Source organism: Osmerus mordax, chromosome 4 (genome assembly GCF_038355195.1).
Source record: "Osmerus mordax isolate fOsmMor3 chromosome 4, fOsmMor3.pri, whole genome shotgun sequence".
Classification (NCBI taxonomy): domain Eukaryota; kingdom Metazoa; phylum Chordata; class Actinopteri; order Osmeriformes; family Osmeridae; genus Osmerus; species Osmerus mordax.
In genome coordinates, this window is record NC_090053.1 from 19,350,914 (window position 1) to 19,374,365 (window position 23,452).

The 23,452-nt window shown below is 46.8% G+C and overlaps 2 protein-coding genes and 2 non-coding genes across 6 annotated transcripts; 3 read left to right on the forward strand and 1 right to left on the reverse strand.

Moving 5' to 3' along the window:
- Positions 1-1,626: 1,626 nt before the first annotated feature.
- trnar-acg (transfer RNA arginine (anticodon ACG)) lies at positions 1,627-1,699 on the forward strand. Its single transcript has one exon. It is a non-coding gene; the product is annotated as a tRNA-Arg (tRNA).
- A 457-nt stretch (positions 1,700-2,156) lies between these two features.
- fbxo31 (F-box protein 31) lies at positions 2,157-7,848 on the forward strand. Of its 3 annotated transcripts, none has more exons than XM_067235363.1 (11): positions 2,157-2,625; positions 3,322-3,393; positions 3,543-3,665; positions 4,061-4,137; positions 4,298-4,465; positions 4,696-4,770; positions 4,944-5,053; positions 5,137-5,290; positions 5,486-5,865; positions 5,986-6,255; positions 7,286-7,848. In XM_067235363.1, the coding sequence occupies exons 1-10, from the start codon at positions 2,193-2,195 to the stop codon at positions 6,206-6,208; spliced, it is 1,815 nt and encodes a 604-aa protein (XP_067091464.1). In that variant the 5' UTR covers positions 2,157-2,192; the 3' UTR covers positions 6,209-6,255; positions 7,286-7,848. The 3 variants fall into 3 exon arrangements, with proteins under 3 accessions (XP_067091464.1, XP_067091465.1, XP_067091466.1); XM_067235364.1 differs by having other exon boundaries at positions 3,579-3,665; XM_067235365.1 differs by lacking the exon at positions 3,543-3,665.
- An 811-nt stretch (positions 7,849-8,659) lies between these two features.
- ces2b (carboxylesterase 2b) lies at positions 8,660-22,950 on the reverse strand. Its single transcript, XM_067234379.1, has 45 exons — positions 22,838-22,950; positions 21,407-21,596; positions 21,077-21,215; positions 20,646-20,933; positions 20,448-20,552; positions 20,199-20,297; positions 19,836-19,979; positions 19,667-19,744; positions 19,429-19,576; positions 19,191-19,331; positions 19,043-19,115; positions 18,540-18,704; positions 18,248-18,448; positions 17,972-18,113; positions 17,598-17,885; positions 17,400-17,504; positions 17,139-17,237; positions 16,844-16,987; positions 16,547-16,624; positions 16,309-16,456; positions 16,071-16,211; positions 15,915-15,987; positions 15,399-15,563; positions 15,107-15,307; positions 14,831-14,972; positions 14,457-14,744; positions 14,259-14,363; positions 13,998-14,096; positions 13,703-13,846; positions 13,406-13,483; positions 13,168-13,315; positions 12,930-13,070; positions 12,774-12,846; positions 12,258-12,422; positions 11,966-12,166; positions 11,690-11,831; positions 11,316-11,603; positions 11,118-11,222; positions 10,851-10,949; positions 10,557-10,700; positions 10,259-10,336; positions 10,021-10,168; positions 9,590-9,739; positions 9,402-9,474; positions 8,660-9,314 (listed from the first exon to the last, which is right to left on the reverse strand). Exons 1-45 carry the CDS (start codon positions 22,914-22,916, stop codon positions 9,131-9,133), a joined length of 6,429 nt encoding a protein of 2,142 aa, XP_067090480.1. The 5' UTR covers positions 22,917-22,950; the 3' UTR covers positions 8,660-9,130.
- A 408-nt stretch (positions 22,951-23,358) lies between these two features.
- Positions 23,359-23,431, forward strand: trnar-acg (transfer RNA arginine (anticodon ACG)). Its single transcript has one exon. It is a non-coding gene; the product is annotated as a tRNA-Arg (tRNA).
- Positions 23,432-23,452: the final 21 nt, after the last annotated feature.

A 23,452-nucleotide genomic window follows, 5' to 3' on the forward strand; every position in this document is an offset into this window, starting at 1 on the left:
TCATCCCGGCTAAACCCTCCATCTCCCACGATCTCTCAATCACCCTGGGATCTGCGACGGTGACCCCTTCATCCTCTGCCAGGAACCTTGGGGTTACCATGGACGACGAGCTCTCCCTCACGGCCCACATTGCTGCGGTCTCCCGGTCGTGTAGATTCACCCTCTACAACATCCGGAAGATCAGGAGATACCTGTCTGAGCACTCCACCCAGCTGCTAGTCCAAGCACTCGTCCTCTCCAAGTTGGACTATTGCAACTCTCTGCTCGCTGGTCTCCCAGCATGTGCAACCCGCCCTCTTCAGAGGATTCAGAACGCGGCGGCCCGCCTGGTCTACAATCTACCCAGACGCTCCCATGTTACCCCGCTCCTCATCTCTCTCCACTGGCTACCTATCATGGCCCGTATCAGATTCAAGACCCTGGTATTGACCTTCCGAGCAGTGAACGGGACTGCACCCGTCTACATCAAGTCTCTCCTGCAGCCTTACACCCCCACCCGCCACCTACGGTCTTCTTCAGACAACCGCCTGGTGGTCCCACCGCTCAAGACCGCCCGGTCCCAACACAAGCTCTTCTCCTGTCTGGCCCCCCAGTGGTGGAATCAACTCCCCACCTCCATCAGAGACACTGACTGTCTCTCCACCTTCAAGAAAAGGCTCAAGACGCACTTGTTCCGGGAGTACAACGGTACTTAGGAACGGTTCGCTTGACCCGATGTTAGTTTCCTCAAGGATCACAATGACTCTTGCTTAGAGACTTGTTGCTCTTGTGGTTAGTGGTAACTGATTTAAATTTTTGGTTCTCGCTGTGATATATTGTTTTATTACTGTTGCTTGCTTTTTCCCACAGGTACACTTGCACTTATAGCTGTTCATGTTGTTTGGTTGTGACTTGTTTAACTACATGCTCTTATGGTTCTTCCCTTTGGCACTTACTTTGGTTGTTCACAATGTGTGCTTCATGTTTTGGCTACTCGCGATGTTTTTTGGCTATCTTGTTGTTATGATCAGTGACCTGTGCACTTTGTAAAGCTCTCTCTTGGAAGTCGCTTTGGATAAAAGCGTCTGCTAAATGAATAAATGTAAATGTAAATGTTTATTTATATCTAAACATTAAGAAACGTCTAACGGCCATACATGCATTTAGACTTATACAGGGCAGGATCGGCTACCTAAACTCCAATCTCACCATCCAATCTCACCATCCAATCATGATATTAACTGTCCAATGTGGATTGGATTGTAGGCTAATCACGCCTTTGAGTGAGAATGGATACAGCCAATAACGTCGCATCTTTCCATTGTGAGTCTATTGGAAAGCTTTCTGTCAGAAAATAAGTTGAAGTCCGTTGGCTGTCCCTGTATACTGTCAGTACAATTGTCCAAGAAAGCATCAAAGTAAGTGACCATTAATTTTATTTTCTACTTAAATAGGAATAGATTGTATTACATCCGTCAGGTAAAGTCATGTTAACATGTTGTTGTCCGGTGTCATGTTACATTTTATGGCAACTTCAGTCACTTTAGCTAATATTAGCAATCGCATAATAGTATGTGGGAAAGTGTGTGAAAATATTGTATTTATGTGTTGTCTATTTATATGCCCAGTAATGTTGCTGTTGATACCGGGCCAGTGGCGCAATGGATAACGCGTCTGACTACGGATCAGAAGATTCTAGGTTCGACTCCTGGCTGGCTCGCTTTTTTTAAGTTTTGGAAACCTTTTTACTCGGGACACCGCAATTTTTTTTAGCTGAAAGACTGGATATAGGACATAAACAACATTATTAGAAATCAGGACACAAGAAAGTCTGCATTTGCCAGAATAAGATAATAGTGATTTCCATACCGGGTATCGATAAAAATCCTCTGATTATTGGGTGTGCTCAAGCCTTCGGCGAGCACAACCATTGTTCTCACTCATATATATTTATGGTATGTTACCTCTATCCTCCGTTTTTAAAGTATATTAAATAATATTCAGTCAGAGTTTTCAATACGGCAATCGAACTGAAGTGCTTGCACTATAGTTTTATCAAGTGTTGCAGTCATTGGTTGCGGCGGCGTACCGACTCGTGTACGAATTCCGACGTCACATGTATCCACCCAGGCACGCAAGGACGGTGGAGATCATCGGCACTGCAGCTCCCACAGCTGTTGTGGTGATGTAATGTAGCTCTGTAGTGACTACGGATGGCTGTGTGTGCCAGGCTCTGCGGAGTGGGTCAGTCGCGGAGGTGCAGGCGGCGACAGCGGCAAAACCAACAGGACCAGGGAAGCGACTCGGATATGGACATGGACGAGGAGGAAGAGGAGCGGATTGTGGGCCAGACTCAAGCCGAGACTGGCAGCGGCCCTAGGCCCTCCTCTGCCGCGGCAGGGCCCAGTGTGGCCCATGACGCGGCTACTGAATGTAACCGCGCTAGTGTCAACAGACTTGAGATAGGAAACTGTGGAGGTACCGGGCCGCCGAAACCGCAGTCGTTGCTGGACCTACCCCCGGAGATTTTAGTAGAAATCTTCTCCACACTCCCCGGCACAGCGCTTCCAAACCTAGCGCTTGTCTGCAAAAAATTCAGGCAAATTCTCAATACTGAAACGATCTGGAGAAGGCGATGTACGGACGGTAAATAATGCAGCGCCTGCAGGGGCTGAGAAAAACTAAACCCAGTCTTTATTTATCTCGAATACACACTGCAATTCAAAGCATTAGTAGTTCATTATTTTGGTCGAATAGCTACGATGTCTGGTGGTTAGCCTGATCTGCTTTTTTGTTGACAGTTTGCGCTTAGGCAGCAATATCTCGTGCTTTTGTTCACGAGAAAACGAATTCCTCTAAAAGCGTTTCTATTGATCAATCCACGAGGGGTCCGTAAAGTAAAGTGTTGTTTATTCGTTGCATAACGTTCTGTTCTGCAACCATATCACAACTATGTATTTGGTTAGATAGGTGGATACTTCTTTAGCCTGTATGCAAACAATAATTGTCATGGGGCCCCTCCCCCTTTTGACTAAGCATACAACCGTGGTAGCGCACACCCGTTGTAAATGAAACCTTTCTGGTCATCTTGAGTCAGGGTCGAACAGAACTACGTTCTCGATATGCTGTACCCGGACATTATAATCTTCTTGCCATCTTTATTCCATGTTATTGTTTGGGTTCTTATAATACAAGAGTGTTATTATCAGGTGTGTGGCGACCCAGTCTGATGCCTGTAATCTGTCACATCTGTGTCCTTCTAATGTTAAAGGTCTGGCATAATGAAGGTATGATGAGCCTGTCAGACTTGAACGGTCATTTCCCCATTATTCTCCCCTGCAGAGTTTGGCATGAGGGAAGACCTTCGGAAGATGGAGGTGGCGGGTGTGTCCAGCAAAGAGCTCTATGTTAAACGTGAGTCGGTTAAGTCTCTTTCCATCCTGCCTTTCCTCTCCTCCCTGAGCGCTTGTCTTCCTTCTCCATTTGTCATCATCAGACTTGTTTGTTCTTTTGAGTTGAGAAGGGTAATACTTTGCTCCTGCCCCACACTCCACACTCCCTAGTAGCCCTGGCTATGCTCTTGTGGTTTACCTGTCCAGGTGTAAACCCCCGGGTCAAGTCTGGACGCTTTGTGAAACTCCTCCCTGACTACGAACACATGGACTACCGAGCATTGTACATGCACTGTATGTACTACGTAAGGTCGTAAAACACCAGTTTGTGTGTTGCGTTTTTCCTGTGCACTGTGTCAGATGACTGTCACTGTATTGTTATGACGCCTAGCCGCAGCATTAAGACAGGTTGATGTGTTTTCTGATGTGGGCAGTGTCCATCCAACTCAGCATGGTCCTTCACCATAACTTCCTGTTTCCTCTGCGTGTGGGCCCGCTTGCGTGCTCCTGTTGTTGATGCCACCCTAGAAACACACGTTTTTGTTTTGGTTCCCTCTGACGATTGAACCCGTTTCTCCACAGCCCCTGTCTGCAGGGTTAACCCCGCACTGCTGATGCTCTAACCGCACGATGGGAACCTTGTTTAGCTGCGGAGCTCATTAACCCCTTGCTGCTGTGTACCGTTGCAGTGCTCCACCCGTACCGACACATCCTGGGTCTCTGGCAGCCCGACATCGGCCCTTACGGCGGGCTGCTCAACGTGGTGGTAGGTTCCGACGAACCGACACAAACGCAAATCTATCCTCGAAGTGATGACGCAATTTTTGTTGGGGTGAAAACCTCGTCGTCCGTATCATCAGGGCGTGGGACATCTTTTCACGCCTACTCTCTCTTCTACGCCAACACTCCGTTCTCCCTCCCTCCAGGTGGATGGCTTGTTCATCATTGGCTGGATGTACCTACCCCCACATGACCCCCGGGTGGAAGATCCAATGAGGCGACGGCCGCTCTTCCGCATTCACATGTGGGAGAACAAGAAGGCCTCGGTGGAGTGCATGTACGGACACAAGGGCCCTCACAAGGGGGACATCCAGGTGAGTCCCCGCCTGGATGTCCCCCCCCCCCACCTCTCAGGGCAGGGGATGGGGCATGAGGGGGGCAGCTAGGTGGGCCAACGCTAGTTCATATGGTGGTCATTGTGAGGGGCTTCAGTGAAGGTCCTGCCAAGATCTTTCAGGTCTGCTTAGCCTCCATTCATGAAGACACATGGGTTTCGTTTCCCCGCTGTTGTGGTTCTAACCAGAGCTGTCTCTCCCATCTTCAGACAGGGAAGAAGGATGAGTTCTCAACCAAATGCAACCAGACCGACCATCACCGCATGCCTGGGGGGAGACAGGAGGTGAGGTGTGGGGGTCAGCTACACATGGGGAAGTTAACCCTGCCTGGGGAAACGGGCCTTGGGCAGGCAAAGCCGGGTTTCTACTTGAATACACATCTAACAGCAAGAATGCTAACAAGGTAAATGGAATGACATGATGATGTCTGAACTTTAATTTTGCTGTTTGTGTGCAGGAGTTCAGGACATGGCTGGAGGAGGAGTGGGGTCGGACTCTAGAGGACATCTTCCATGAACACATGCAGGAGCTCATCCTCATGAAGTTCATCTACACCAGCCAATACGAGTAGGTCCTCTATATGACATTGTTACAGCAGCCAATAGGAGTAGGTCCTCCTTTTTACATCATCTTTGTGTTCCCTCACCCAGTAACTGCCTGACGTACCGGCGGATCTTCCTGCCTCCTCGACTGCCCTCCGACCTGCTGGCGCCCGGCCTCTTCAAGGGCACCTACGGTAGCCACGGCCTGGAGATAGTCATGCTCAGCTTCCATGGGCCCTGGGCCAGAGCCACAAAACTCACTGTAAGTCCTCCCTCCTCCACATCTCCAGTTCTGGACCATACCTCTTGTGTTGGTGTGAAGGAAGAAAAACAAAAACAAAAGGGAAATGTAGGTCACTGAACAGGAAATGACGTCTCTGACATCATCCTTGAATTGTGGGATTTTGTGTGTCCCTAAAAACAATGCCCCTCCACATTGCCCCTCCGGACTCTCCAGGGTGACCCCAACGTCCCGGCAGGCCAGCTGACCCTAAACGTGGACCTGAGGAAGTCGGTCCGCCTGCCCGACCTGGAGCAGCAGCGCAGCGTTGAGGAGCTGTCTCGCCTGGTGCTTGGCGCCCACGAGGAGGCGCAGAGGGAAAGCCAGCAGGGGGCGGCGGCCGACGTAGAACCAAGCGCCACTCAGGAGGCTGTGGAGGGGGCTGCTGGTGGGTCCAGCCCTGGGTCTCGCTCTGGTCCTGGTCCAGAGGACGGAGCCTGCTCCGAGGGCAGCCACTCAGGCAGCGGCGCCCCACCAGCCCTGGAGCCCCAGCCCTTTGTCCTCCCCCTAGGGGTCATAGCCCGCAACGAGGTGTACCCCCGCACCTGCAGGATGTGGTGAGTCCCCACAAAAAAAGCCACCTTGATATTAATACAATTTAAACCGGGGGAAAAAAAAGGTGACACGTCAACATTACAACTTGAAATTAATTATTCTAATCGGTTCCCTCTTCCAAGTTTCTATGGGACCGGCCTGATCGCAGGTCATGGCTTCACCAGCCCGGAGCGCACACCCGGCCTGTTCATCCTGTTTGACCAGGACCGATTTGGCTTCATCTGGCTGGAGCTCAAGTCCTTCAGCCTGTACAGCCGCCTGACCGACCAGCTGCCCCACGCCCACGCACCCAGCATGGAGCGCTTCGAAGCCATGCTGCGCAACATGCAGTCCTGGACATCCTGATGGGCAGACACACACTAGTACCAGGAGCTCTTGCTCCAGTCCATACAGTATGTATAAGATCCTGTCTGTCCCCATACGTTCTGACAACTCCATACATGACACAGGCACACTCTATTCCATACATGCACTTTTGTAGCCCGCCTCCTCCCAGCTCGCCTCTGCAGCCCCGGTTTCGAATGCTGTGGCGTGCCAAAAGGTCACATGATGCGCAGATCTCCTCAACCTAAGCAGCCTTTTTTCATGTTATTTATTTAGTCCGGATCAGTCAGTCTGTGCCTCTGATTCGGTTGCGTGTACCATGTCTGTCAAAATGCTTCTAAAAACAGCCACACGGTATTACTATGGCTGTTGTATGCTTACTGTGCCCCCCCCCCCCCCACACACACACACACACACACACCTACACACACACACACACACCTACACACATACCACCACAGCAGTATGCATGCTGTATTTGATCAGATTGATCCTGCGTTCTGTTTATCCCGCTCTTATTCACACAGCCGTGAAACACTGTTTATGGAAAGATCTTGCTCTGGACTCAGGTCATACTCTCTCCCACTTCACTCGCATAGAACAATTTAAACTGTTTTGTTATTATCCTACAAAGGGACATGTGCAAACCACAGCCAAACTCTTCAGGTGTCTGTAATATACCTGTCAAATTGAAATATTAAGAGTGAAATAATTTTCTACCTGTAGGCAGGTAAACTTATCACCTGTAGCTGCAATGGCCAGTAGGAAGACTGATAGCATTGTGGCCTTTGATCAGGTTATTGCACAGGCAATGTACCCTGTCCACTAAGATCCCCAGGCACACATTGAACCTACACAGTCTGTAGCGGAACTTTGTCGATAGCAGTCCCTTCGGCTGTGTGTGAGGTGAGTGGTAGGTTGGTATGCAGATCAGTATCAATTGTGTCTATTTTGTAGTTGTAATGAGCGTTACCATAACCAGGAAGTCTATGTGGATTGAAGGCGCACCAGTCAAAAGAATGATCCCCTCCTGCTTTCTCATGATTTGAATGTGTTGGTTCTTTCACGCTGACTTGGCCTCTCCCCCTCCGTGACCAGCAGGTGGGGTGCTGTGTCTCTCCCCCTCCGTGACCAGCAGGTGGGGTGCTGTGTCTCTCCCCCTCCGTGACCAGCAGGTGGGGTGCTGTGTCTCTCCTACTCCAAGTGCACTTCACTTCACAGGGCAGTGAATAGAGAGTAGAGAATCTCTTATCAAGACGCAGTCTTTTTGTGCCCGACTGCTGCTTTACTCAAATTTGCTAAACAAACTCTACAGGGAGTGGGAAAAGTAATATATAGAGATAAATATATAGGCTATATATTACAAAAATAACACATTTTAATGTGTAGTTTTGACTTGACTTTGGATTAATTGTGTAACATACTGGCATCACAACTGAGTTGATTTTGGTTTTGTTGTTTTTGGATATTGCTCAAATGCTGAATCATCGTCGTCCGCTCTGCTATCTGAATGACCCTTAGAGAAGTATTGTGGTTCTGTAAACCTGTTCTGCTGGAAAACTGTTTGACCTGTTGAACTGCTCACATCTGACTTCAGGGAGCTTTGCAGCTTTGCCACTCTTCTCTATCTATAATTAAATAAAAAACAACAAAAAACCTCAGTCCAGTCTGTCTGTGTTCAAATATTCACTCACTACTAGCTGCTGTTCGGGTAGTTTTCTGGAACCTGCAGCCGCTACAGTTTAACAGTTCGGCTAGCTACGAACACAGATTCTCTCGATTCACTGAAAACCTTCACAAACTACCGGTATGTAAATCGGCTGCAATGACTCACATTCATTGACATTGGGCCTCATTCACAAATATGTGTGTAGATAATGTCTTACTTTACACACAAAATAAGTGGGCTCGCAAAATTGTTCTTCTACTTAATACAAATTATATAAACTGCGTTTGGCCGTCACAATGACCCGAAGGCAGCACAAGGGTTTAATCAAATCATTATTAAGCCTCCCGATTGTCCAGTTGTGCTCTCAGCAGCAGCATTGAATTTGGAGGACATATCTCCTGTCACTGAACCTGTTAAGGAAAATTGGACTCCTGAACTTCATATCCCTATCCGCAAAGGCTATTATGATTAATGACTTGATAACTGAAACAAATGTCGACCTGACGGAGCTCTCAGAAACATGGCTTACACCTGAGAAGTGTATCCCTCTGAATGAAGCTTCACCTCCAGACTCACCTCTGGAGAGGATCCCTTCCTCAATTGCTCTTCCCATTAAAACAAATTCATGTAACTGGGGAGTTTTTCCCCTTGTCTTCATGGAGGGTTTTAGGTTGGTGTCATTGTATGGGCATCAGCATTTTTAAGACATTACTTGTAAAAGGGCTATATCAATCAAATGTGATTTTGATTAATTGTGCAGGTTATCCATTAAATAATACACAATATAAAACATGATTTGTTTAATACCATTAGCAGTGCAGTATATCTGCATAATTAGACATTCCAGAATTATGGAGCATACAATCCAAATACATGTAACCAACAATGTAATCCCAGAGTTCTGTAATATGCTAAAACATGTTACAGAGAGGGTGGAGCTTGGTGCAATCCAATTTGTGGTTAAAACAAGCAGCAGCTGGCTTGTGGTTAGGAAAGTGAAATGAAGACTAGCCTTGCTCCCTCATTGCTAACCTTGAAATACAGAGCAGTGCATTAAAGAAACGATTTAGACAGAAGAGAAGTTAAACCACAAGGTTTTGTCTCCACAAGGAGCAGTACCACATGCTGTGGGAGTGATGGGTTCAGGTGCTTCTGTTCATAAAGAACTAGCTCAAACCGACAATGGAGGACACTACAGTCCCCTCACTTTGAAATTCAAAAAAACCTTTTCCATCAACAAGTGTCTGGTAGAACAAAAACAAGTAAGGTTGAGCTCACAGCTCACTATGTTCCTTCTCCTCTTTGCTCTGCCGGATCTTCTCTGGGAGGGTCTGGGTGTGGAAGATAAAGCGTTCCCTCCTCAGGTGCTGACCAGCCACCTGCTCCAACCCTATCCCCAGGTAATCCCCCTCTGCCCCGTACTGTGGCCACTGAGACAGACCTGCTCCATTAGGATCCCTGCACACACACAGACAAACACACAGATTTAAAGTCTCGAACGTCCACCACCTTGTGTATAGAGAATGCAGAGGAGTGTATTCCTACCCTGTGCGAGCAAAGTTTCCCCAGTAGCCCATCATAGTTTTACATAGGTGTTCATCTTCCTTTGTGCAGGGGCCTAGAAGAACAACAGGATTTATGTGAGTTTGTCCAGCTTCTTACATGATCTTTTGTGGTCCTACAGTATAGAAGACATATCACTTTTCATCCATGCTACCATGCGTCAGACTTACTGGATAGTTTCACATGAGTCGTGGTGAAGCACAATCCAAACACAGTGAATATTTCATCTCCGTGGTCACTTCCAACGAAGCTAGGCCTTGTGTCCGCGATGAATGTAGGAATGTACCGGTACTCATATAGGTAGACAGCAGCACCTGCATCTGTTATGTTAACATCGGTATCATGTTAACATCGAGCCACATTAAAAGTCGCTGTTTGTATCCTCTCCTCTCTCACTTCGTACAGGAGAAAATGTAGCAGATAACATGAGGGATTACATGGATGCTTGCCACAAACTTTGCCTACCAATATTTCATCTACCTATCCTTCTGCAGTCATTGTACATCCATTAAAGGAAAAGTATGACTTTCCTTTGTCAAATGCTAATTGTATCCCAGACCACACTAACAGACATGATTTACTTCCCAACTCATTAACCTACCTGTGTGTGCATTTGCTGTCTTAATGGCAGAAATAGTAAACAGAAAGTCTCCAATGAGTTCAGTGAAGCCATTTCGAATTTTCACCCGATCTCCAGAGGTTCCCAGATACTCATCTGCCACCAACTCAGCTATCCAGTGATCTTTAGGCTGCAAAGTAGATAGAACATTTCTGGCTTGACTGATGATCTGCATCTAATAGTGGTTCAACGAGCCTGTGTATGGCTGTGTTTTCCTTACATCAGGGAAGATCATAGACAGAAAAGGTAGAACTTCTCCCCGGTCCATTCCTTCTGTCCAGTTTGGAGGAGCAAGGAACTGTGGGAGGAAAACAAACCATTCACGTACTTTGTCCTACACACACTAGATACACTGGAGGATAAAATGCATATCTTTATTTTGGAGTTGCAGGCCTCCACGAGCACGATCTTACCCAGTGAGCCACCAGAACTCCCCCCACATCACTTTTCAATTCCAATGTGTGAACACTCAGCTAATTGTTCACTGGCGAAAACTATTTTTCCACAAGCTTACTTACCCCGGGTAGTAACCAGCCACCCTCATCACTGGTAATGCCTGTCATGAAGGGAACCTTGTGAAGCTGCTGGTTTTGGAACAGCTCCTCCACTGGTTTGATGAGGAAGTGCCCATCCACGGTGACAAGAAATCGCATCGTTTGGTCCTTGAAATTGGAGTCATCAAGATGAATTGGGATTTACAGTTTGTGGATTGGTGGTGGATCACATGTCAACAAAATATGTGTGATCTATAGAACCAACCATCAAATTTTAAATAAGCGTGTGTGTAGCATGGTTAAACACGTTAATGGTACCTTAGCAAGGGTCAATATGTCTTCTTCTCCAACAGCTCTCATGCATTCTGCAATCTTTTTAGTGCTGGTGATGTCACACCCAGATGAATTAGCTGCCATCTGGGGGAGGGGGGGGGGGGGGGGGGATTGAGCGCACAGAGAAGACACCACTGTGTGTCACAAGCATGACACACACTATAACATGTTTTTATATGTACGATAGACATGCATGACTTTAAAATCTAAAATGCATAGCACTAAAGCAATAAGCTGAGGTGGAGAAATGACCTTGGCCATAAGCAGAGGGTCAAGGGTGAGGATGGCATCCATGGCAGCAGTACCACTCTCAGCTATGGCACCATGGAACAGGCCAGTGGACATTGGGGACAGAAGCTGGTGAGTGAAACACAACAATGTAAGCAAAACGTTGGAAAGGTATTCACAAGTGTGGGCTTATTAGTGTGTGTCCTATGTTCGGATCCTCACCAGTAGTGATACACTCACTCCACCAGCGGACTCGCCAAATATGGTAACAGCACCAGGGTCGCCTCCAAAGTTGTGGATGTGTTCTTGGACCCAACGCAGGCCCTCCACCTGGTCCATGAGACCCATGTTTCCTGGGATGTGATGGTCCCCGGTGCTCAGGAGACCCAGGAGTCCCAGTCGGTACTGGACCAGAACCACCACTACATCCTGGTAGGCTGCCAAAGCAGAACCATCAAACATGGAGGCAGAGCCCATGGTGAAACCGCCACCATGGATCCAAACCATCACCTAGGATACAGAAGCAATATGGCTGCAACAGACAACTCTCTATGAATTCCAGAACTGACAACAACATCCATGGTGGGAGTTTGTACCGGTAGCTTGGCATCTTGAGCTGGTTTCGCAGGAGTATAAATGTTGAGGTAGAGGCAGTCCTCTGATATCTCTGGGAACTCCATGGTCATAGAGGACATCTTAGAAATCAAGTTGACCATTACATCCTTGTCCTGAAGACACCTGAAAAAGGGGCATGTCATGAAACAAGTGCCATTCCCTGGCCAACACAAACAAGACTTGATCTGGACTACAAACATTTTATAGAGTTGTGACTCTACTGGGTTAGGTGTATGTGTGTGCCTGCTGAGTCATACATGAATGGCTGCTTGGTGGCGTCCCTCAGCCCCTCCCACCCATCTGTGGGCTGGGGCGGGGCCAGTCTCAGGGGGCCCACAGGTGGCTTGGCAAACGGCACCCCCAGGTAGGCATGCACCAGCGTCTCCTTCCCCTTAACCTCCACATACTGCCCCCTCAGACCGCCCAGCTTGGTCTCCACCACAGGACTGTCCTTTGACCTGTGGAGGAGGAAGATCAATGAGAATGGATTCCCTGCCAAAAGAAAAACATTACATCAGGTTGCTTTAATTCTGTTAGATTGAACCTTACATCTTCTCTTTGACCTGCCGGATCTTCTCTGGGAGGGTCTGGGTGTGGAAGATAAAGCGTTCCCTCCTCAGGTGCTGACCAGCCACCTGCTCCAACCCTATCCCCAGGTAATCCCCCTCTGCCCCGTACTGTGGCCACTGAGACAGACCTGCTCCATTAGGATCCCTGCACACACCAACACACAAGTTTGTTTTTCTATTGTAGTGGGGCCCGACCATTCACTTCCATTCCAGAATGTGTTATCTTTAACCACTAACCCTTAAGCCTAAGTATTAATGTAATTGTAACCCTAATTCTACCCCTAACTCTAAAAGCCATAAACCCCCTGAAAATGCATTTGAAGTTATGGGTCCCAGCGAAAGGGCCCACAAGGTCAAGTTTTTCACATTTCACTATACTTGTGAGGACATTTGGTCCCCACAAGGGTAGTTAAACAAGACCACACACACTAAGTTACAAAAACATCTTATAAAATGTCCAATGTAGAAGAAATACGAAAAGGCAGCATGGTCCTACCCTGTGTGAGCAAAGTTGCCCCAGTACTTCATGATAGTCAAGCTTAGCCGTTCATCTTCCTCTATGCATTGTCCTGAGAAAGAGAGAGAGAAAGTCGACATACACAGTTCTACTTGTCTTACAGAGCAGTGCCATTTGAGGTTATGACGGTTTTACCTTCCGAGGCTTTCACAAAGCAGAATCCAAAGACATATATGAGGTCATCTGCATGATCCACTCCCACAAAGCTGGGCCTCAACTTCGTCATGATGGTGGGAGGTTCCTGGAGCTCATACACGTACACAGGGACACCCGCATCTGGGAGTACAAGGTTACATCTCCAATTATGGGTTTTTGGTAGTACTGCACTTTACTCAAGTATTACAGTAGTAATACCTAATCAAGTATTACCTACCTCTATGTGAATTTGCTGTCTTAATAGCAGGAATAGTAAACAGAAAGTCTCCAATGAGTTGAGTGAAGCCATTTCTGATTTTCACCCGATCTCCAGAGGTTCCCAGATACTCATCTGCCACCAACTCAGCTATCCAGTGATCTTTAGGCTGCAAAGTAGATAGAACATTTCTGGCTTGACTGATGATCTGCATCTAATAGTGGTTCAACGAGCCTGTGTATGGCTGTGTTTTCCTTACATCAGGGAAGATCATAGACAGAAAAGGTAGAACTTCTCCCCGGTCCATTCCTTCTGTCCAGTTTGGAGGAGCAAGGAACTGTGGGAGGAAAACAAACCATTCACGTACTTTGTCCTACACACACTAGATACACTGGAGGATAAAATGCATATCTTTATTTTGGAGTTGCAGGCCTCCACGAGCACGATCTTACCCAGTGAGCCACCAGAACTCCCCCACATCACTTTTCAATTCCAATGTGTGAACACTCAGCTAATTATTCACTGGCGAAAACTATTTTTCCACAAGCTTACTTACCCCGGGTAGTAACCAGCCACCCTCATCACTGGTAATTCCTGTCATGAAGGGAACCTTGTGAAGCTGCTGGTTTTGGAACAGCTCCTCCACTGGTTTGATGAGGAAGTGCCCATCCACGGTGACAAGAAATTGCATCGTTTGGTCCTTGAAATTGGAGTCATCAAGATGAATTGGGATTTACAGTTTGTGGATTGGTGGTGGATCACATGTCAACAAAATATGTGTGATCTATAGAACCAACCATCAAATTTTAAATAAGCGTGTGTTTAGCATGGTTAAACATGTTCAATGGTACCTTAGCAAGGGTCAATATGTCTTCTTCTCCAACAGCTCTCATGCATTCTGCAATCTTTTTAGTGCTGGTGATGTCACACCCAGATGAATTAGCTGCCATCTGGGGGAGGGGGGGGGGGGATTGAGCGCACAGAGAAGACACCACTGTGTGTCACAAGCATGACACACACTATAACATGTTTTTATATGTACGATAGACATGCATGACTTTAAAATCTAAAATGCATAGCACTACAGCAATAAGCTGAGGTGGAGAAATTACCTTGGCCATAAGCAGAGGGTCAAGAGCGAGGAGGGTATCCATGGCAGCAGTACCACTCTCAGCTATGGCACCATGGAACAGGCCAGTGGACATTGGGGACAGAAGCTGGTGAGTGAAGCACAACAATGTAAGCAAAACGTTGGAAAGGTATTCACATGTGTGGACTCATTAGTGTGTGTCCTATGTTCGGATCCTCACCAGTAGTGATACACTCACTCCACCAGCGGACTCGCCAAATATGGTAACAGCACCAGGGTCGCCTCCAAAGTTGTGGATGTGTTCTTGGACCCAACGCAGGCCCTCCACCTGGTCCATGAGACCCATGTTTCCTGGGATGTGATGGTCCCCGGTGCTCAGGAAACCCAGGAGTCCCAGTCGGTACTGGACCAGAACCACCACTACATCCTGGTAGGCTGCCAAAGCAGAACCATCAAACATGGAGGCAGAGCCCATGATGAAAGCGCCGCCATGGATCCAAACCATCACCTAGGATACAGAAGCAATATGGCTGCAACAGACAACTCTCTATGAATTCCAGAACTGACAACAACATCCATGGTGGGATTTTGTACCGGTAGCTTGGCATCTTGAGCTGGTTTCGCAGGAGTATAAATGTTGAGGTAGAGGCAGTCCTCTGATATCTCTGGGAACTCCATGGTCATAGAGGACGTCTTAGAAATCAAGTTGACCATTACATCCTTGTCCTGAAGACACCTGAAAAAGGGGCATGTCATGAAACAAGTGCCATTCCCTGGCCAACACAAACAAGACTTGATCTGGACTACAAACATTTTATAGAGTTGTGACTCTACTGGGTTAGGTGTATGTGTGTGCCTGCTGAGTCATACATGAATGGCTGCTTGGTGGCGTCCCTCAGCCCCTCCCACCCATCTGTGGGCTGGGGCGGGGCCAGTCTCAGGGGGCCCACAGGTGGCTTGGCAAACGGCACCCCCAGGTAGGCATGCACCAGCGTCTCCTTCCCCTTAACCTCCACATACTGCCCCCTCAGACCGCCCAGCTTGGTCTCCACCACAGGACTGTCCTTTGACCTGTGGAGGAGGAAGATCAATGAGAATGGATTCCCTGCCAAAAGAAAGACATTACATCAAGTTGCTTTAATTCTGTTAGATTGAACCTTACATCTTCTCTTTGACCTGCCGGATCTTCTCTGGGAGGGTCTGGGTGTGGAAGATAAAGCGTTCCCTCCTCAGGTGCTGACCAGCCACCTGCTCCAACCCTATCCCCAGGTAATCCCCCTCTGCCCCGTACTGTGGCCACTGAGACAGACCTGCTCCATTAGGATCCCTGCACACACCAACACACAAGTTTGTTTTTCTATCGTAGTGGGGCCCGACCATTCACTTCCATTCCAGAATGTGTTATCTTTAACCACTAACCCTTAAGCCTAAGTATTAATGTAATTGTAACCCTAATTCTACCCCTAACTCTAAAAGCCATAAACCCCCTGAAAATGCATTTGAAGTTATGGGTCCCAGCGAAAGGGCCCACAAGGTCAAGTTTTTCACATTTCACTATACTTGTGAGGACATTTGGTCCCCACAAGGGTAGTTAAACAAGACCACACACACTAAGTTACAAAAACATCTTATAAAATGTCCAATGTAGAAGAAATACGAAAAGGCAGCATGGTCCTACCCTGTGTGAGCAAAGTTGCCCCAGTACTTCATGATAGTCAAGCTTAGCCGTTCATCTTCCTCTATGCATTGTCCTGAGAAAGAGAGAGAGAAAGTCGACATACACAGTTCTACTTGTCTTACAGAGCAGTGCCATTTGAGGTTATGACGGTTTTACCTTCCGAGGCTTTCACAAAGCAGAATCCAAAGACATATATGAGGTCATCTGCATGATCCACTCCCACAAAGCTGGGCCTCAACTTCGTCATGATGGTGGGAGGTTCCTGGAGCTCATACACGTACACAGGGACACCCGCATCTGGGAGTACAAGGTTACATCTCCAATTATGGGTTTTTGGTAGTACTGCACTTTACTCAAGTATTACAGTAGTAATACCTAATCAAGTATTACCTACCTCTATGTGAATTTGCTGTCTTAATAGCAGGAATAGTAAACAGAAAGTCTCCAATGAGTTGAGTGAAGCCATTTCTGATTTTCACCCGATCTCCAGAGGTTCCCAGATACTCATCTGCCACCAACTCAGCTATCCAGTGATCTTTAGGCTGCAAAGTAGATAGAACATTTCTGGCTTGACTGATGATCTGCATCTAATAGTGGTTCAACGAGCCTGTGTATGGCTGTGTTTTCCTTACATCAGGGAAGATCATAGACAGAAAAGGTAGAACTTCTCCCCGGTCCATTCCTTCTGTCCAGTTTGGAGGAGCAAGGAACTGTGGGAGGAAAACAAACCATTCACGTACTTTGTCCTACACACACTAGATACACTGGAGGATAAAATGCATATCTTTATTTTGGAGTTGCAGGCCTCCACGAGCACGATCTTACCCAGTGAGCCACCAGAACTCCCCCACATCACTTTTCAATTCCAATGTGTGAACACTCAGCTAATTATTCACTGGCGAAAACTATTTTTCCACAAGCTTACTTACCCCGGGTAGTAACCAGCCACCCTCATCACTGGTAATTCCTGTCATGAAGGGAACCTTGTGAAGCTGCTGGTTTTGGAACAGCTCCTCCACTGGTTTGATGAGGAAGTGCCCATCCACGGTGACAAGAAATTGCATCGTTTGGTCCTTGAAATTGGAGTCATCAAGATGAATTGGGATTTACAGTTTGTGGATTGGTGGTGGATCACATGTCAACAAAATATGTGTGATCTATAGAACCAACCATCAAATTTTAAATAAGCGTGTGTTTAGCATGGTTAAACATGTTCAATGGTACCTTAGCAAGGGTCAATATGTCTTCTTCTCCAACAGCTCTCATGCATTCTGCAATCTTTTTAGTGCTGGTGATGTCACACCCAGATGAATTAGCTGCCATCTGGGGGAGGGGGGGGGGGGATTGAGCGCACAGAGAAGACACCACTGTGTGTCACAAGCATGACACACACTATAACATGTTTTTATATGTACGATAGACATGCATGACTTTAAAATCTAAAATGCATAGCACTACAGCAATAAGCTGAGGTGGAGAAATTACCTTGGCCATAAGCAGAGGGTCAAGAGCGAGGAGGGTATCCATGGCAGCAGTACCACTCTCAGCTATGGCACCATGGAACAGGCCAGTGGACATTGGGGACAGAAGCTGGTGAGTGAAGCACAACAATGTAAGCAAAACGTTGGAAAGGTATTCACATGTGTGGACTCATTAGTGTGTGTCCTATGTTCGGATCCTCACCAGTAGTGATACACTCACTCCACCAGCGGACTCGCCAAATATGGTAACAGCACCAGGGTCGCCTCCAAAGTTGTGGATGTGTTCTTGGACCCAACGCAGGCCCTCCACCTGGTCCATGAGACCCATGTTTCCTGGGATGTGATGGTCCCCGGTGCTCAGGAAACCCAGGAGTCCCAGTCGGTACTGGACCAGAACCACCACTACATCCTGGTAGGCTGCCAAAGCAGAACCATCAAACATGGAGGCAGAGCCCATGATGAAAGCGCCGCCATGGATCCAAACCATCACCTAGGATACAGAAGCAATATGGCTGCAACAGACAACTCTCTATGAATTCCAGAACTGACAACAACATCCATGGTGGGATTTTGTACCGGTAGCTTGGCATCTTGAGCTGGTTTCGCAGGAGTATAAATGTTGAGGTAGAGGCAGTCCTCTGATATCTCTGGGAACTCCATGGTCATAGAGGACGTCTTAGAAATCAAGTTGACCATTACATCCTTGTCCTGAAGACACCTGAAAAAGGGGCATGTCATGAAACAAGTGCCATTCCCTGGCCAACACAAACAAGACTTGATCTGGACTACAAACATTTTATAGAGTTGTGACTCTACTGGGTTAGGTGTATGTGTGTGCCTGCTGAGTCATACATGAATGGCTGCTTGGTGGCGTCCCTCAGCCCCTCCCACCCATCTGTGGGCTGGGGCGGGGCCAGTCTCAGGGGGCCCACAGGTGGCTTGGCAAACGGCACCCCCAGGTAGGCATGCACCAGCGTCTCCTTCCCCTTAACCTCCACATACTGCCCCCTCAGACCGCCCAGCTTGGTCTCCACCACAGGACTGTCCTTTGACCTGTGGAGGAGGAAGATCAATGAGAATGGATTCCCTGCCAAAAGAAAGACATTACATCAAGTTGCTTTAATTCTGTTAGATTGAACCTTACATCTTCTCTTTGACCTGCCGGATCTTCTCTGGGAGGGTCTGGGTGTGGAAGATAAAGCGTTCCCTCCTCAGGTGCTGACCAGCCACCTGCTCCAACCCTATCCCCAGGTAATCCCCCTCTGCCCCGTACTGTGGCCACTGAGACAGACCTGCTCCATTAGGATCCCTGCACACACCAACACACAAGTTTGTTTTTCTATCGTAGTGGGGCCCGACCATTCACTTCCATTCCAGAATGTGTTATCTTTAACCACTAACCCTTAAGCCTAATTATTTATGTAATTGTAACCCTAATTCTACCCCTAACTCTAAAAGCCATAAACCCCCTGAAAATGCATTTGAAGTTATGGGTCCCAGCGAAAGGGCCCACAAGGTCAAGTTTTTCACATTTCACTTTACTTGTGAGGACATTTGGTCCCCACAAGGGTAGTTAAACAAGACCACACACAAAGTTACAAAAAATGTCCAATGTAGAAGAAATACGAAAAGGCAGCATGGTCCTACCCTGTGTGAGCAAAGTTGCCCCAGTACTTCATGATAGTCAAGCTTAGCCGTTCATCTTCCTCTATGCATCGTCCTGAGAGAGAAAGTCGACATACACAGTTCTACTTGTCTTACAGAGCAATGCCATTTGAGGTTATGACGGTTTTACCTTCCAAGGCTTTCAAAAAGCAGAATCCAAAGACATATATGAGGTCATCTGCATGATCCACTCCCACAAAGCTGGGCCTCAACTTCGTCAGAATGGTGGGAGGTTCCTGGAGCTCATACACGTACATAGGGACACCCGCATCTGGGGGTACAAGGTTGGATGTCCAATTATGGGTTTTTGGTAGTACTGCACTTTACTCAAGTATTACAGTAGTAATACCTAATCAAGTATTACCTACCTCTATGTGCATTTGCTGTCTTAATAGCAGGAATATTAAACAGAAAGTCTCCAATGAGTTGAGTGAAGCCATTTCTGATTTTCACCCGATCTCCAGAGGTTCCCAGATACTCATCTGCCACCAACTCAGCTATCCAGTGATCTTTAGGCTGCAAAGTAGATAGAACATTTCTGGCTTGACTGATGATCTGCATCTAATAGTGGTTCAACGAGCCTGTGTATGGCTGTGTTTTCCTTACATCAGGGAAGATCATAGACAGAAAAGGTAGAACTTCTCCCCGGTCCATTCCTTCTGTCCAGTTTGGAGGAGCAAAGAACTGTGCGAGAAACACAAACGATTCACCAACTTTGTCCTACAAACACTTGACTAATTGTGGAAAATATTTCATTTTCTATGAACATACTTACCAATGGTAGTAACCAGCCACCCTCATCAGTGTTAATGCCTGTCATGAAGGGAACTTTGTGAAGCTGCTGGCTTTGGAACTGCTCCTCCGCTGGCTTGGGGAGGAAGTGCCCATCCACAGTGACGGCAAATCCAGTCATTGGGTCCTTGAAAATGGAGTTATGGTTAAAGATGTAACACGCAATACATATTCATAATAGGACAATAGCTAGGTAACGTACCGCATATCAGCAGGGCAGATTATACAAACACTGAATATAAGTCCGAAAAATCAGATTACTAGCATTTTTCCCCCCAAAGTGTGTGCATGGAGCAGATTTGATGGTGTTAGGGTTAGGGTTAGTGGTGATGGTGTTCAGTATCACCTCAGCAATGGTCAATAAAGCCTCCTTTCCTACGACTTTCATGCATTCTGCAATCTTCTCAGTACTGGTGATGTCACAGCCAGATGAGTTGGCTGCCATCTGGGGGAGGAAGGGTCAATATGATCATTCCAGAACACAGTATTTACATAATTTTCTTCACTTCTGTCCCATTACATTCATTTATTATCTACGTATTTAACTCATTAGAATGCATAGCACTAAGCATAGAGGTCTGAGCTGGGAAATCACCTTGGCCATGGGTAGAGGGTTGCTGGAGTGGAGGACATCCATGGCAGCAGTACCACTCTGAGCTATGGCACGGTGGAACAGGCCAGTGGACGTTGGGGACAGGAGCTGGTGAGTGAAGCATAGCAATGTAAACAAAATGTTGGGAAGGTATTCACAAGTGTGGGCTTTTTAGTGTGTGTCCTATGTTCGGATTCTCACCAGTAGTGATACACTCATTCCACCAGCGGACTCGCCAAATATGGTAACAGCACCAGGGTCGCCTCCAAAGTTGTGGATGTGTTCTTGGACCCACCGCAGGCCCTCCACCTGGTCCATGAGACCCATGTTTCCTGGGATGTGATGGTCCCCGGTGCTCAGGAAACCCAGGAGTCCCAGTCGGTACTGTACCATCACCACCACTACATCCTCGTAGGCTGCCAGAACCGAACCGTCGTACATTGATGCAGCACCCATTGCATATCCCCCTCCATGGATCCAGAACATGACCTGGAGAACATAAGATACAGCATGAACTTCTATCACCAGCACTGTTGCAAGAGAAATAATAATAATAACATAGAAAATATAAGATGACTGCTGACTATGAGACTGCATGTTCAGCTGAAGAAGTGTATATAATGTAAACGTACCGGTAGCTTGGCTTTCTCTGAGGCTTTGGCTGGCACATAAATGTTGAGGTACAGGCAATCTTCAGACACATCAGGGATTTCCACTTTTAAGGACCAAGTGGCAGCAAGATCAATGGATAACTGTCTGTTCTGAATACACCTGGGTGGAGATGAACGATAAAGACCTCCATTTTATATTGGATGTTACTTTACAATATCTTGTTAATTTGGATGATGAAGAGAAGATCATTGCTCCGTAGTGGCTGTACAGGTACAAATTACGTTTTATCACATCTGTTTATCAACATTATACATCCTCAAGATGAATAATGTATGTGTGACTCTGCTTACATGAATGGCGGCTTGGTGGCGTCCCTCAGCCCCTCCCACCCATCTGTGGGCTGGGGCGGGGCCAGTCTCAGGGGGCCCACAGGTGGCTTGGCAAACGGCACCCCCAGGTAGGCATGCACCAGCGTCTCCTTCCCCTTAACCTCCACATACTGCCCCCTCAGACCCCCCAGCTTGGTCTGCACCACAGGGCCTGAGGACAGTGGACATGAGGAAATTGTGAGGTTGTACCGGAGAAAATACTAAATGTACACAGATCATGTATACTTTTTTATATTAACATGTGTTACCCCTCCCCCCCCTCCAGTTGGAATTATAATATGCATATGACCTCCCTTTTTTGTGTGCAGAACTGTCAAAATTGCCAAAGAGCTTCTCTCAAATCAAGCCCTCACCCCTTGTTCCTCAGCTTGAAGCAAAGGCCCTAATGGATCTCGGTGGTATTGCATTTCCGCTTGGCATCTTCCTCGTTCCGATGATTTGATTGCATTAACATCAAACTATCCAAAACTTTCCCTTTTTTGGGGGGTTTCTCGAACCTGGCCTAAAATACTAACTTTACCATGGTTTACATTTAGTCATTTAGCAGACACTCTTATCCAGAGCGACTTACAGTAAGTACAGGGACATTCTCCCCGAGGCAAGTAGGGTGAAGTGCCTTGCCCAAGGACACAACGTCATTTTGCACGGCCTGGAATTGAACCAACAACCTTCTGATTAATAGCCCGACTCCCTAACCACTCAGCCATCTGATGGTTGAATTTTTGCAGAATTTTGCAGTCTGAAATAGAGAAAGTTACTAGCACCCTAATTTTTTGCTAACATCAAAGTCAAGACAGACTTATTATGAAGCCAGGAGCAAGTGAGACACTACTGCGCAAGACAGGAAAAGCCGGAAGTTCAACATGGCACTCAGTTTTTCTGTGTTCACTGTGATGTATGCCATCAAAGTACCGGCGAGAGCGTTTTGAGAGCGGCCGGCTGGGCTTTTAATAGGGACTCATGTTGTTATTAGGTTTGAGTCTTAATAAGATGAATGTTTTCTTAGCCTACCTCAATTCTGACTTGCTTGCCGACACCTGGACTTAAATGTGCCAGTGCCATTCTTCAAAAGTAGAACGTTTCATTTATAGCAGCAGATTCTTCACTCCATCAAATTTAGTTTTCATTGGAGTTTACTTTATTTACTTTCATTTTCAACCATAGACTACAACACTTTTTATTGGGTGGGCCAGCTGTAAATCTGAGCGGCTCTGGCCCACCATGTCCCTTATGTGGCCTCGCCACTGCTTAAAACTATCGTCAACCCATAGGCTATAGCAACTCAGGTGCAATTTAGAATCCACAAATACGTTTAAATCAAGATAGTTAATAAAGAACAAGCTGTAAACAGCAACATTACTAAAATACTACTTTAATTGTTCACACACTCACCGTCAAATTCTGCTGAAGCAGTCAGATATAGTACGCAGAGCGGGAGGTACCACCTCAGCGCACTGTTGAAAACTGTCATGACTGAAGCAAAACCTTTAGACTGTCAGTAAAACTCCGTAAACAGGCTGCAGAAATGCGCCTTATCGAATGGAGTTCCAGCAGACTGAGCGGTGGAGGCCGGGTGGATCACCTTTATCCTAGATGTGTTAATGTGTCAACAGTTGGTTGCTGTGCCTGTACATGCTTGTATTTGAGCGTGGAACAATGACATAACAACATTTACATTTCGAACTTTACCTGCTGATCATAAATAGCCTTTTGCATTTACAAGCTCATGATAACTTTGCCCTTTGGCACGCTACATGCCTTGCACGTGTAATGAGTAAGTATCTGGCATTTGGTCAAAAACAAAACTGTTTATTATCACCATGATGAATCATGATTTCGTAAAATTATATAAATAATATTTCACATGAAATAGGTCTTGAGGTGAATTATGTTTCTAATTTTTGACTTTTCATGGGCCAGTGGCGCAATGGATAACGCGTCTGACTACGGATCAGAAGATTCTAGGTTCGACTCCTGGCTGGCTCGGAACTTTTCATTATCTAAAAG